Source organism: Copadichromis virginalis, linkage group LG3, assembly GCF_057382275.1.
Source record: "Copadichromis virginalis isolate Kocher_CV1m ecotype Utaka linkage group LG3, C_Virginalis_male_GT1.1, whole genome shotgun sequence".
NCBI classification, from domain to species: Eukaryota; Metazoa; Chordata; class Actinopteri; order Cichliformes; family Cichlidae; genus Copadichromis; species Copadichromis virginalis.
The window spans coordinates 19,136,162-19,151,330 of NC_140620.1; the positions used below are offsets into that span (position 1 = coordinate 19,136,162).

General features: G+C 40.0%; 1 protein-coding gene across 1 annotated transcript; it reads right to left on the reverse strand.

Annotated features, from left to right (window-relative positions):
• Positions 1-9,549: 9,549 nt before the first annotated feature.
• On the reverse strand, positions 9,550-15,164 carry LOC146713230 (antiviral innate immune response effector IFIT1-like). The gene is made up of 10 exons (XM_085452302.1): positions 14,974-15,164; positions 14,363-14,539; positions 13,182-13,371; positions 12,909-13,100; positions 12,524-12,751; positions 11,697-11,838; positions 11,491-11,617; positions 11,262-11,403; positions 10,552-10,599; positions 9,550-9,899 (listed from the first exon to the last, which is right to left on the reverse strand). The coding sequence occupies exons 1-10, from the start codon at positions 14,976-14,978 to the stop codon at positions 9,702-9,704; spliced, it is 1,449 nt and encodes a 482-aa protein (XP_085308428.1). The 5' UTR covers positions 14,979-15,164; the 3' UTR covers positions 9,550-9,701.
• Positions 15,165-15,169: the final 5 nt, after the last annotated feature.

The following is a 15,169-nucleotide window of genomic DNA, read 5'->3' on the forward strand; positions in this document are numbered from 1 at the left end:
TATATATATATACACACACACACACACATATATGTATATATATACTATTTACATACAAAATGTTGTCTATAAAACATACAGATGTAAATAATTGCTGTATGTGTGTTGATATCCATACAGTTATCCCCAGGTAACATTATAACTGTTAAGGTGGAACACTGAATGTATCACATGTGAAAACATGTGAATATTGTCACTTCTTACCTTCATGGCCATAAACCAGCAGCAGATGGGAAAACAATAGAGTCCAGAGCAGTTTAATGATAAACACATTATTCATGGTCATCCTTTCTCTGCCTCAACAAAACATCAAATCCCTTTCTGAGCATGGCTGTTAAACCACAGATTATTCCTTGCTGTGGACAGCTCGAGTACGCACTGCCAGATTATTATAAACGACACACGAGCATCGTATAAAAGGGCAACTGTGAGTGGTGAGAGTAAAGGATGCGAGAAGGGGTGGGTCTGACTTCAGAAATGAGTAATGTCTCGAGCCATGTGCGGCAAAATACGATCAAAGCTTCCTTGTTTACTTTTTAATCAGGTTTTGCTTCGCGTGTCTTAAAGGTAGCCCTGTGATCTAGAGCAGGAAAACATAAAATATAAAAAGTGACACTGAAAATAGTTTTGTTGTGGATAGGCATAGCTTTGGGTCACGTGGTGTCTGTAATAGTAATAATGATTGCTCTATCACCTGTTCACGTCCCGAGGGAATTTTTGTGAATGAGTGGGTGATGGGGGAAGTCGACTTTTGCTGAAGCTTAGAATGTTTTTGATCACTGTTTTTCTACGGATTTTAAGGATTTGATAACAAATAAAGGAGTTTTTAACCTGGAACTTTGACTTACGTTTTGAACAGCAGGCGCGTCAACATTATTCCCCTATTCAGCTGCTCGGCGACTCAAAGGCTTGACAGTTGCCAATAAGTTTAAACTCGACATATCGCAAAATTAACCCTCCTCCATCATCCGTGGTGGGACACAGGTGGTGCACTTGTTCCATTTTACAGGTCTTCAGTATACTCCAAATATAACCACATCTAAAAATATAAAGGAGTGCTTGAATTGTGCAGATCCTGCAAAATTACCAGGGAAGCCCCTACTGATAAAAAAAAATTCTAGTTTGACTGGACTGGGAGGAGTTAGAGTAAGATGGTGCAGTCCAATGACTGTTTAATTGTTTTCTACACTCAATGGTCCTGCTTTTTTTTACTTAAAGTAGTTTCTGATATGAAGTGGAAATATGTGCGTGGCAGTCAATATGACATATTACACAGCAGTGTAAGTTAAAAAAAACGTACATGTGTAAACTATGAAGCAAGGCTAAGTCCACACGTACACGGGTATTTTTGAAAACGGAGATTTTTCGTTTTAAAAAATAATCCCGTCCACACGTAAACGCAGAAATGAAGGGAAACGCCGATAGGAACATGCCAAAGCAACAGGTGGCGATATATTCCTAACTGTGTAGAAATGTTGGCCAATCAGAAGTCTAGAAGCTTTGTTGGGAAATAGTAAACAAAGCTGGGGCATAGAAGCAGAACCGAGTCGTATGTGTGGACGGACAGTAACTGTGTGTATATGTAAGCATTTAAAGACTGCAGAGAGTAGAATTAACAGTAACAGTATTGTAAAAATTCATTTCACCGAAATAATAACGTGGCGCACAGTGTGACGTCAAAAAAGGCGCACACCTTTGACGCTGTATTTTCTCCGTTTTTCTCGTCCACACGTAAACGCAAAGACTGAGTTTTCAAAAATCTCCACCCTGGGAGGCGTTTTTAGAAATCTCTGTTTTCATTGACCGAAAACGCCATTTACGTGTGGACGAAAGGTGCAAACGCATAGAAAAATCTGCGTTTTCAAAAATACCCGGGTACGTCTGGACGTAACCTAAATATGATTCATCAGAAATAAACAAGCCTTTATAATAAAATCCAAGTGGGTAAAGTAGTGATTTTTTTCTGTGCATAAAACAAAACATTAGCAGGTTTTTAAGTATCTAAGATGATCTTTTTGTAGTCCATCTTGAGGATTTTGTAGTTTGACCACACATTTACAACATCCAGCATCACATTATTAAGCAGCTCAGTCAGAGCAGTAAAAAAGCCTCTTATCTTTACTTCCCTCCATGATGTTTCTTTGTAAAGTCGGGGAAAATGACCCAGTGACCTCAGAGGAGGAAAATTTGTGAACTAGATTTTCTTGATTTGTTTAATGCGATGAAATTACTCCTTATGATGCTTTAAGCAGGTTCAAGAAAGAAATAATTCCTAAAGGCAAAGTTAATCAAATCAGTGGCAGATCTCTCTGAGTAAAACCTCTGATTTGAATTGAAAGTGGATACGTACTGTGCTCACTCCTCGGCACTCTTCATATTTGCTTATTAGTTTAGGATTCAACATAGATCAGAGAAAAATGTCAAAAAGATGTAAATGAAGCTGTAATAGCATGAAAAAAAAAGGAGAAGGAGAAGGTAAATCAACAAGTTTCATAGATCAGGGGTCAGATAGACTCCTCTTATAAGCAGGACAGACATTTATTTATGTGGTTCTAACCCGTGGTTTTTTCTTTCTTTCTTTCTCTCACCCTCTCTCTCGCACTTTTTTCCGCTTCACTCTGCACGCGAGCCTTGTGCTTTACGCTGGGCAGAGGGGGGAGGGGCGGTAGTTACACTGAGTAGCACAGGAACAGAGCCAGAGGGAGAGAGAGACAGAGAGAGCCAGGGACAACAACATCACATTAGAAAGGTATAGTAATCATCCACAACTATTTTCGGTTGCAGATGATAAAGGATTCAGAAAGTTTATTCATGCAGTCCCATATGACAGAGAATATGCATGTTCTTTTTGTTTTCATATTTTAATTTATATTTAATTGTGTTGTGGTTTGCAGTGTTTTGTGTTGTTTCACTTTAAATTTGTAAAAGGAAAAAGCTGAAAATTTAAATAGTTAAAAGTTGAAATGTGAATAGTTGATTTTAGTATTATATCAGAATCAGAAAGGGTTTTATTGCCAAATGTTGAGCAGGTTTACAACATTAGGAAATTGCTGCGGTGCTTCAGTGCAAACATACTGTCATAAAAATATAAAAATAAGAATAAGAATTAAAAGTGCTACGTAGAAAGATATATACATGAGTGCAGGTGGTGATCAGTGCCAAACATGGAATGATGCAGTGAACACAGCGTAGGGTCATGTGTTAGTGGTGGGAACAGTCATATGGTTATTGTTCATGTGTCCGACAGCAGAGGGGAAGAAACTGTTCTTATGGCGAGAGGTTCTGGTGCGAATGGACCGGAGCCTCCTGCCTGAGGGGAGCAGGTCAAACAGACTGTATCCAGGGTGAGAAGGGTCAGCTGAGATCCGAATATGATTTATTTATTACATTTTATGTGGAGTGAATAAATAAAAGTATATTTACGGTGGCCCCTAGAGACAAAGCACATACAAACTTCAAATCACGTACGAACTCTGAAGCATGTACAAACTCCAAAACACGTAAAAACTCAGAAGCACATAAAAACTCAAAACACGTACAAAAGACAACAGAAGTGCTCCAGGATGCTAGGGGCAGTGTTGAACTTTTGTTACCTAGTGGCTACACAAGCCAGCAAGTACCAATGACCGGATTTGGTGTGTGGTAGTAACAGGTAAATGAACATTTTTTAATTATTTGACTATATATGAATGCTTGTGTATAAATACACAAACAATACACATATGCTTTCAGTTGTGTAATTTAAGTGATCTGGTAGCTCTGCTTTGGAAGTTCAGTTTATGCTAGAAATGTGTTTTGGAGTTTGTACGTGTTTTGTCTCTAGGGGCCACCGCATATATTTATATATAAACATATATATATATATATATATATATATATATATATATATATATATATATATATATATAAAATCGCTTTTTTTTTACATTAGTAATTCCTTTTGTGCATAATTTTATATTATTGTTAATAATAAATAAATTAAAGCAACAAAACAACCTGAAGAGCCGGTTCGGAGCCGAAAGAGCCGGATCTCTAAAAAGAGCCGGAAATCCCATCACTACTTCAAACTGGTTTCTTTTCTGTCAGTGTAACAAAGAGTATTAGGGCATCATATGAGGCAACATGATAAAAAGTACACTCATCACCAGAAAAAAAAAATTTTTTTTTACTGTCATTAAAACTCATTCTGAAGTAATTTCCAGTAACTCATCGACACAAAGCATTTGGTAGAGGGTGTAGCATTGTGACAGTTTTTCTTGTTTTTGACTTTATTCTCAAAACAGTATTTTTTTAGGTTAACCTCAAACTTTTCAATTAAACAAATTTTTTTTGGGCTATAACACTCCATTAGGGGAAACAGCTGAACCGACGTGGAAAAAAGCAGATATGATTCAGCTTGAGTTTTTATATACCATCATTATTGAGCCTTTTTGCAGTCTTGTAACTTTACACACCACTCATTTACAAGGTACAAGTACTTGTTGACTTCAAGTGATTGAAATCCTGTTGCGTCAGTGCAAACAAACACACAACAAACCCTCTTGGTTTTTTCTTCAGCAACAGCAAGTGGACAACACAGACCCTATAGTGATAGTGGAAATCTAATGTGTTTCTTTGGACTACACTTTCCTGTCAAATCACATTGTTATTGTCATGCACAGATAAACAGTGCAGCCACATTTACCTGTATTGAAATTCATTTGCTCGTGCTCATCAGCTTTACATGAAAATATATATGAGTGTGTAGTTGTATTAAAGAAGAAAATAACCATAATAATAATAAAACTAAAAATAACTAACAAAACTGTGATGGACCGAGTTGAAAAAGCAGGAAGAGTCACAGGAATTATTGGAAAAATAAGGTTGCCATTTATTTAACCCAAAAATTATATTTGCAAAAGTAATAAATTTGAGCTCATAAAAGAGGTCAAAGAAACAAAACTGAACTCCAAAACCAAATGACTGCCCTAACAAACATAAATGATCTAAACATGAACTGACACACAAAGGTATATATCAGGGGTCCTCAAACCCAGGCCTTGAAGGCCGGTGTCCTGCAGGCTTTACATGTGTCCTTGATCCATCACAGCTGATTTAAATGGCTAAATTAACTCCTCAACATGTCTTGAAGTTCTCCAGAGGCCTGGTAATGAACTAATCATTTGATTCAGGTGTGTTGACCCAGGGTGAGATCTAGAACCTGCAGGACACCGGCCCTGGAGGCCTGGAATTGGGGATCCCTGGTATATATATATATATATATAATGGCTGATCAGACCACTATAACACAGGAGGGATAACTAAACAAAACACAATTGTAAACAAACAATACAAACACTACAGTCTGGTTTATTAATAAACTAAACATCAAAGAAGAAAATCAAAACTACTAAACCCCACCCATATGGAAAAGATATATATATATAAATCTTATAAAGTTTGTATCTGTCTTGTATGAAACTTGTATGAAAAGCATACAAGAGTGAAAACAGATATAAGATCCCTTGAAAAATTATATAATGAAACTTGTATGTTTTGGATACTTACTAAAACAATATATGAAAGTAATGAGAAAGTGGCCACTTTCATGAGTAAATCATATAAGTTTTTACTATTTCTTTTCCATATGGGCAAACTCAATATTTAATTAAATACAAATACTTTGTTTTTAATGAAAGAAAACACGCATTCTACATTTCAACAGGAAATGGTGGTGCGATCCACTTATCCCTCTTTGCATTTAATGGTTTCAAACCCTGGCCACCACCTTTTGTCTGGCAACTCGTTATATCATGGCAGATAAGTAGTAAAAGAAACAAAGGTTAGTCAAAAATCAAAGTAATGAACTGGTATGAATACCTAAGTAAACTAAATGTGCACGCTTACAAATAGAACAAATGTATCCAAACCAATCAATAAACTTATTGGAAACTAAAGTGTGTTATTGACAACACAATAACTTATTGTGTTCTAACAAAGGATTGAAAATACAAGAGTTACCGACTTTACAGTGTGGCAACTATGGGTTTGGCCATCACAAAAACACTAAAGTATTAATATTAAGAGAATTTGAGACAATTGTTTGGTATTCACAGTTTCGTATTTACAGTTGTGCAAAAACAAACTTGTGCAGTGAGAGTTTAAAGTGGTTTAAAGTGACAGTGTGTAGAGTCCAGTAGTTGCAGTGAGTGTGTAATGGTGTGTATAGAATGTCAGCAGTTCAAAAGTCTGATGGCTTGTGGGTAAAAACTGTCTCTGTGTCTGGTAGTGCGGGCCTGAATGCTTCTGTATCACCTTCCAGACGGCAGGAGTGTGAAAAGTCTGTGGCTGGGATCAAAGAGGATCTGCTGCGTCTTCCTCATGCAGCGCTGTCTGTAAAGATCCTGCATGGCTGGCAGTTCAGTCCTGGTGATGCGCTGTGCTTATCTCACCACCCTCTGCAGAGATTCAGAGCATTACAGCTGCCGTAGCAGGTGGTGATGCAGCCAGTCAGAATACTTTCAATGGTGGCTCTGTAGAAGTTTGTAAGTATTCTGGGGTTCATGCCGAATCTTCTCAGGCGCTGTAGGCAGAAGAGCTGCTGTCTCGCTGCTTTTGTGATCACACCAACATGGTGTGACCAGCTCAGATCCTCGCTGATGTTGATGCCCAGGAATCTGAAGCAGCTGAGTCTCTCCACCTCTGCTCCTTCGATGTGGATGGAGGTGTGGCCTCCTCTCTGCAGTCTCCTGTAATCCACGATGAGCTCCTTGGTTTTGCTGATGTTAAGCAGCAAGTTGATGTCAGGGCTCTCACCTCTGCACTGTATGCGGCCTCATCTCCATCAGAAATGCAGCCGATGATGGTGGTGTCATCTGCAAATTTCATGATGGCTTTCTCTTTTATGTAGTAAAAATTAGGTTTCATTTTCACTGCAGTGCTGGGACACTCATATTAATCGATCTGTCAGTGAACACTTTGAGTAATGTAACTGCTGACAGCAAAGGGCAATGCTCTCAGAGTCCAAATCCATGAGTGGCTGTCTACCTTTGTGTTAGCAAAGTGGTTTTGTTTTTTTGTTTTTTTCAATATTTCATTTTGCAAATTTTTTCAAAAAGTGTTACAAAATGTGTATTTTGACAAAACTTGAGTTTTCTTTGGTTGTTAATTTAATTTGTCTTTTGAATGTGTGCCACTGCCACATCTTTGTTAAACTGGTCTGGTCTGAAATTATGAAAATAAAGATTATTCAGGTTTTTAAAAATATAACTCTCTGCTTCTTAATTCAGACAAAACTGAGGTAATTGTACTCAGTAGGGGTGCAACAATACACAAAATTCACGGTTCGGTTCGATGCTTTGGTGTAACGGTTCAATATTTTTTCGATACAAAAAATGTTCATGCCTTTTTAATTTGTCATTTATTAAAATTATAAATATATATTTTAACTCAAAAGTACAATTTTTTAAATTTAATGTTGCTGAAACAACAAAATAAAAATAAAAAAATCTGTCTGATAGAGAAATCACTCATCTTTGGAAAAGAGAGTTTATTACAGAGAAATGGCTCTTTCCAAAATAAAAGCTATACTATACGCTTCTTCTGGGCTATATTCTCAGCAGCATATTAAACATATCAGGTCCCCATAAGGAGAATTGTGTGCTAACGGCTGTCTAAATGACTCAGGTAAAGTTTGTAGCATGCATGCTTGTTGCTTTTGTCTGCTTCCACTTGTCTTTGCACTAGGATGATGCCAGTGTAAATGTGCCGTCATATTTGTTGTGTTCCCACTAGTGCTGCCAGCATTAATCTCGTTAAAATGACGTTAAAGCCACAACGCGGCAAATCTCCGTTAACGAGTTACCGCGGATCGCCCTGGGGGGCTGGGGGGCGTCAACACGTTAATAAGCTAGCTGCGCTAACGCAGTAGTTCCCACCAATTGAGCATTGCGTGGCACATCCAACATACTATTTTACTTTTGTCCATGACGCGCTTACCTTCAGGGTCATGCTTCACATGAAAACCAAAATAGTTCCAAACGCCAGATCTGAATGAGGGTGGGGGAGGTTCAATTTGCCATGTTGCAATGAGAGCTTAGCTTCTGTCTTGCTAGCTTGCGCTGCGCTCAGTGGATCTGCACTCGACAGTGCAGCCTAGGCGGAGTAGTCGAACGCAGATTCACTGAGCGCTCAACACAGACAGCATCGTCAGAAGAAAAGTTGATAAAATAAATTAAAAATTTTGTATTGTTCATACATATGCGTACCGAACCGAAAGCACTGTATCAAACAGTTCAATATCGATACGAGTATTGTTGCACCCCTAGTACTCAGCCCTGAAAATCTTAGAACTATGGTATCTAACCAGATTCTTACTCTGGATGGCATTACCTTGGCCTCCAGTAACACTGTGAGGAACCTTGGAGTCATTTTTGACCAGGACATGTCCTTCAATGCACACATTAAACAAATATGTAAGACTGCTTTCTTCCATTTGTGCAACATCTCTAAAATTAGAAACATCCTGTCTCAGAGTGACGCTGAAAAACTAGTTCATGCATTTATTACTTCTAGGCTGGACTACTGTAATTCATTGGAGGTTATGATAGGGGACAGCAACAGGGACACAGTTACTAATCCCAGTCCCTCTCTACCCTGACTCTAACCCTAATATAGGCACCCAGCCTCCCCTCCTAACACAGCACTCACCTACCTTGCTGTCTTCACTGTCAGCAACACTAAAACAGCTAACAGCACTTTAAAGCGCTGTAAAGCCACAAGCTTGTTTGCTCTTTCACAAACTTCTTCTTTCACCACTATGATGTTGATGGTTGCCTGATATTCTCGGTTGGATCAATATTACAAGGTAACCTGTGTGAGTGTGTGGTAAGATTCCTCTATAATTTTCAGAATATTCTGACTGAAACGTTATAATACTGTAACACTCATGTATCCTGTGTTCACACATACTCAGTTGTCCAGGTAAGGTTCAGGTGAACTGCAGCTTTAAGTGTCCTAAATGATGTGATGATGTGTGAGTGTAACCCCTGTGAGAAGGTGGCTCACAGGTAAGCTGCAGAGCCTTGTTCACATGGACGTGTTTAAATAAAGTTAGAAAAGGTTTCATTTCTTAATGTGAAGCACAGCTGGAACATCTGGAAGATGCCGAGCATCAGCTGTAGATCCAGAGTCACAGTGACCTCTGCCTGTACACATTTTTTGTTAAAGGTAAAAGATGAAAATATTATTTAAAATAGAAAATGACTCTCATGACCCTGAAATCTCTTTTTTTATGATGACATCACATCCCACAGCTGCTTGTGATGCTAGCACTGACCTGCTGTTACAAGTATATAACAAACATTACAGACATGTAAAAACACAGAAAATATGTGAACCTGAAAAGTGATCTGAGATTTTATGTGTTAATCTACAATCTTTGACCCGCTTACTCAAATTTGAACCCTGCTAGCTTCATTTTTATTAAAATCAACAGAAATGGTTTTCTTTGTAACAGTTTAAATTAATATGTAAAAGTGTATCTGAGCAGAGACCTGGACATAAACTTCGTCATGGTTTATAATTTAATACCTAACAGAAAGGTATGAAGGGCCCATTTGTTAAGGTTGTGCAGTTCTGAAAGCACATGGATCAAGTCCACATTCAGCGGGCTGAAGTATGATGTAACAGCGGTGCATTGATCCTGATTAATCAGAGGATGATCACTGCAGTTCCAGGCGCAGCTCGCACAGAGCAGACAGGTACTCTTCATTGTCCTTGTCACAGTTCAGAGCTTTCTCATAAAACTCAGCAGCTTCCTTCCTGTTGCCCTCAGCTCTGGCCACCTGACCCAGCAGAGCGAGAGCTTCGCCATCACCCGGATTCCTTGACAGACGTCTCTCAGCGATCTTCTTGAGTTTCTGCAGGAAAGATGGAGGAACAAAGACAGATGAATTTCTGTGGATTTAGAGAAACTGACTTTTATTTTCAGTGACTTTCTCAGACCAGGATTAAAAAAATATTTAATGTCTAACTGAAGACATATGAGTACAGCAGCTCCCAGCCTTAAACCACAGAACAGGACTGATTCATGCTGGTTGGCAGGTGAGAGAAAGGACAGCTGTGGAAACAATCCAGACTCCACTCCCTCAGTACTGTGTTGAGACGATGTGTGGAAACAGGTACACTGAGTGTGCTTTATCAGATTACAGCCAGGGTCTATATGAAGGTGCAGGAGAGCCAGTCCCTGTTCAGCAGGTGGGAGGTTTCTCAAAATACTCGCAAACACCTTGTTTGTGTTAGTGAATTTTGGCCCTACACAGAGATAAAGGAGTAATCCTTTGATGGACAAATCAAATATCACATACAAAATTTTCTGCAAAGGAAGGAGTCTAAAATCATCTTCCACCACCTGGAAGCTGAAAGCTTCCACCTGACAGATTAGCCTCCCTCTGACTTCACATCCTGCTAATGAAAATGGTCCAGAGGTGCAGCAGACAGGAGACTTGGTCTCAGTACATTTTGACCATAAGCCACTGATTAGACTTTAATCACATAACCTTTAGCGCTCACCTTAGCACAGACTTTCTTCTCATATTTCTTCAGTGGTATCAGGAGACCCTGCAGGCAGGACACAGCAGGAGGCAGATTAATAACACAGATATAACTGATTGTCATTAACAACATTCAAGTGTGAGTGTGTATGTTCTGATTGTTTACTGCCATGTGGCCCTCTAGATTTGGGCTCATTTAGCCTGAATTCCTATTTTAGAGCAGGGGTGTCAAACTCATTTTACATGGTGGGCCAGATGCAGCCCACTTTAATCGTAAGTGGGCCGGATCAGTGAAACATATTTAACTGTTTCCTACATGATGAAAGAAAAGGACCTGTGACAAAGAGGCAAATCTGTAATAGGATCATTTCACTGTTTAGTACCTAATTGCTTTGTGTGAATGGCCATAAGGGAGGTTTTTATCAGCAGTAAAAACTGTAACACTGAAAACACAGTTAAAAGTCCAGAATTTCTGCTTGTGCTTGTTTGTGGTGATCGGCAGATCAAACAAGTTAAGAATTATAAATGGCGTCAAGCGCACATTCAGGCCTGTGAGACTCATTTAGGCAACGTCCACACTGGCCTGGATAGATTTGAAATGGCGTTTTCTTCTGAAAACGCTCTGCGTCCACACTATCGTTTTCAGTCGTTTTCACAGGGTTGCGCGTCCACAATGAAATGGCCAAAAACACTTATGTTCCTGTACTGTACAAGCACCTCTTAACCAACCTTGGTGTAGTGAACGATGGCTTGAGCTTCATTTCTTTTGTGATGGTAATGAAAGTCACCAAAGCGCTGATGGATAGCTTGAGAAAGGCTTTCATCACACTCTGGTAACTTCACCAAGCACTGCTGGAAAATCTCCTCTGCCCTGAGAAACAAAGAGATGATCGTGATGATGACAAACATGCGCCGAGCAAAAAGACAGGAGTCACTGCTGCTTTCCACAGAGGAGTACCTTCTGAAATTCCTTTCCTCTGCATACAGCAGTGCCAGGTCAGCCCACGCAAGATGAAAGGACGGCTTTATCTTAACAGCCATTTCAAATTCACGAATACAACAGCGCCTCCAGCACCGCACCTCTCCTGTGGAGCCAGAAATCATGGTTTATCTCTGAGTTTGAGGATAACTGGACCTTTAGACATGCAGTATGTTTGAGCGTACTTTGGTTGCTGAAGGGCTTGTGGCTCTGCTCAGCAATCTTCTTCCTCTTGTAGCACAGCGCCAGCTGGTGGTGGATGAAAGATGACTGGGTGGTCCTCTTCAACGCTCGCTCCAACATATCAATAGACTCGTCCAGTTGATGCTGAAACAACATTTAATGGTCATTTTCACAAAAATTAGTAAAAAACTAAAGAAGAATGCCTCAATCCTGGAAGAAGCACCTCAACAATTACTGAATCTCCCGGAGGAACCCAGCCGAGGGATTAATAAAGTTTCATCTAATCTAATCTGATCTGATCTAATCTAATCTAACAATTTAGTGGAAACATTAACTTCCTCTATCTTCACTGAAGGAAGGAACTCAGAACCACTAAATTAAGCATAACAAACTTTAGTAATCTGTCTTTTCAGTCTCAAGCCTGATTCAGGTCACTGGTCAGAATAAAATAATAAAGATTTTACTATTTCTGAATCAGGAGAATTCAGGAAGGTGAAAGTACAGATAAAAGGACAGAAACAGATCAGAATTAGAGAATGGGAAACCCAGCCCAACCAGCATGGCTCATTTAAGAAAAGGCCAAGTTAGTCTTTAACAACGATCACAGATAATCTAAAATCTCCGTGGAAGCTAAAATGTACAGAGCTGCACATCTTTGACAGCCTTCTTTGGAGCTGATGTAGGGTCAGGGTGCATGCTTTACCATCTTTAAATAAAAGATCTTCATGGACCTGTGCACTGACTCTTATATTACATGACCCTGGAAGAATCACATTATCTGTGGTTGCATGAGTAGTAAGCATTTACAATATCCTACATTCAGACTTACATGATTACGAAAGTATTTTCCTACGTAGCGGCTGACATGAGGGTTATCAGGATCAGTTTTCAGTGCTTTCTTCAGCAGACCCTCAGCCTCTTTGTATTTCTTATAGGCTCCAAGCTTCACGGCCAGCATGGACTGTAGAACAGCATCATCGGGGTTGAGCTCCAGGGCAAAGTGAAGCTGTTTGATGGATGGAGGCTCCTCAGTTTCCTGTAAATTTTCTAAAACCCACTGCAGATGAGAAACTGGTTAGTCTACTGTGAACTGCTGAGAACCACACCCCAATGAATTGCTGGGGGTTTTTTTTAGAAACTGATAAATTGGCTGTTTTTTAGAACAATATAAACATAATAAATTTATTAACTGATATCAAACTTATAAAACTGACCTCTTCTGTGCGAAAGAGGGCGATGGCGTAGCCAGCATTCCACTCAATGTCATCAGTCTGTATCTCAAGTGCTTTACGAAAACTGTCAACGGCTTGTAAGTAGTAAGATTTTGACAACTTGAGGTAGGTCCAGGCTTGTTCTCCGTAGACCTCTGGAAGGAGACTTGCTGATGAACCAGTGGGATACTTCACCTGCAGAGGGAGAAGGTTCAGCTGCAGTCAGAGGTTCAGAAGCATGTGATCTATAACATTTGATCTGATTGGTGTACATACCAGTATGTCCTCGACTTTCTTACAGTAGCTTTGTGACTGTGCAAAGTCTCCAGCATGATATTTCAGCCAGGCCATGTCTCCATACGTCACAATGAGCCGCCTCTCACTCTCATCCCCATGACGCTCCCTGATGGTCTCCTCTGATTGGTTTAAAAGTGACAGCGCTTCCTCTCGTTGATTCTGAAGATACCTGAGGACCATCAACACATGCTTATAATTAAATCATGTTTTTCTGGAATCATACTTCAGATGTCTACACCTGGCCTGGTCTTCAATAACAGCCCTGCAGCAGGTCTTTATTTGTTGACATTTAGCTAAGGTTCTAGACCCCATGGCTGTTAAGATAAATACTCTACCTGCATTTCCACCAAAATAATCATGCAAACAAGTTTTAGGAGGCAGATTTATATTAAGATCGTACCCACATACAGGATAGGTGGGTACTGTCAGGAAATTCAGCCACAACAACTGACTGATACAATCCATACTGTTTGAGATCAGTTCATATCATGGATCACCACTTCTACTGTCTCCTGGAGTGCTGACTATCTGTCAGAGAGGTCTCAGTTTGTCTGTTGTGGTGATTAGTATAGATATAGATATATATTAGATATAGATACTGGGGCACCAGAGGGGGCAGTCCTATCACCATTTCTGTTTACCTTGTGCTCCTCAGACGTCCAGTGTAACAGTTAAACATGCTACCTGCAGAAGTTCCCTGATGACACTACAGGGGTTGGATGTATTATGGAGTACAGGGAGCTTGTGAGGAACTTTGTAAAGCGGTCCAAAATAAATCTCCTCTCTTTGAATGTCAGCAAGACAAAACAGATTGTGGTTGACCTCCAGAGGAAAAAAAACTGTGACTAGGTTCATCCACACGATCATCAGTGCCAGAGATGGAGCAGGATCAACAAACTAATCCGTAAGAGTGGAAATATCATTGGTTAGAATCTGGAGGTGTTTGAGACATGGAGGGTCACAGGTCACTGAACAAACTGCTCTCCATCATGGACAACCACTCTATCTATCTATCTATCTATCTATCTATCTATCTATCTATCTACCTACCCACCGACAAGATCAGCCTGTTGCTATGTTGCTGGCATTTGCATCTCGCCAGTAGTTAAATTAGTTAAATTACCCAAAAGTAATTTTGCCCACTGCTGTGGAAACTGTACCTGACATAAGCCAAGAAGCTGTATGATCGAGCCACTGCCCCGCGCTGGCCGAGCTGCAGTTTTATGTGGTCCTGTAGTCGAGTGCTGAGGTTCTTCAGGTCCACGTCCTTCTTCAGATCCCAGGTGAAGTGACACTGCAGCTGCTGCAGCCTCCTGAGCAGAGCGCTGCTACCTTCACTTTAAGAGGATCACAAAGAAAAACAAACTAAGTTACCTTTGCATGTCAGAGACTGCACTTTGTTTGTTTTTACTTTAATCTGTACTTCAGCTCTTACTGGAGTATTTTTAACACTAGTACAGTGGTTCTTAACCTGGGTTCGATCGAACCCTAGGGGTTCGGTGAGTCGGTCTCAGGGGTTCGGCAGAGCCTCCGCCATGACATGCATGGCTCATTTTGTGCACCAGTAAAAAAATCACATTTTATTTTTCACTAAAGAGGGGTTCAGTGAATGCGCATATGAAGCTGGTGGGGTTCGGTACCTCCAACAAGGTTAAGAACCACTGCACTAGTACTTCTACCACCTCGCCTAGTAGTAGTAGTGACAATATGTGTAGTATTTGGGGTAGTTTTCGAAAGTCGGAAATCAGCTGTGAAGCTAATGCGAACTCACGTCATGTTACAGGAAACAGTCCTCCTCTTCCTCAGAGTACACACCGATGAAGATGAAGAAACGATTATGCGCCGACTGATCGGTCACTGAGTGGTCGTTCAGTGAGAAACGCTGACCTCAGATCAATCATTTACAGATCAATGGCTGATCAGTGATCTTTGGAGACGCTCTCAGCTGAGATGCAGAAACGAAACCT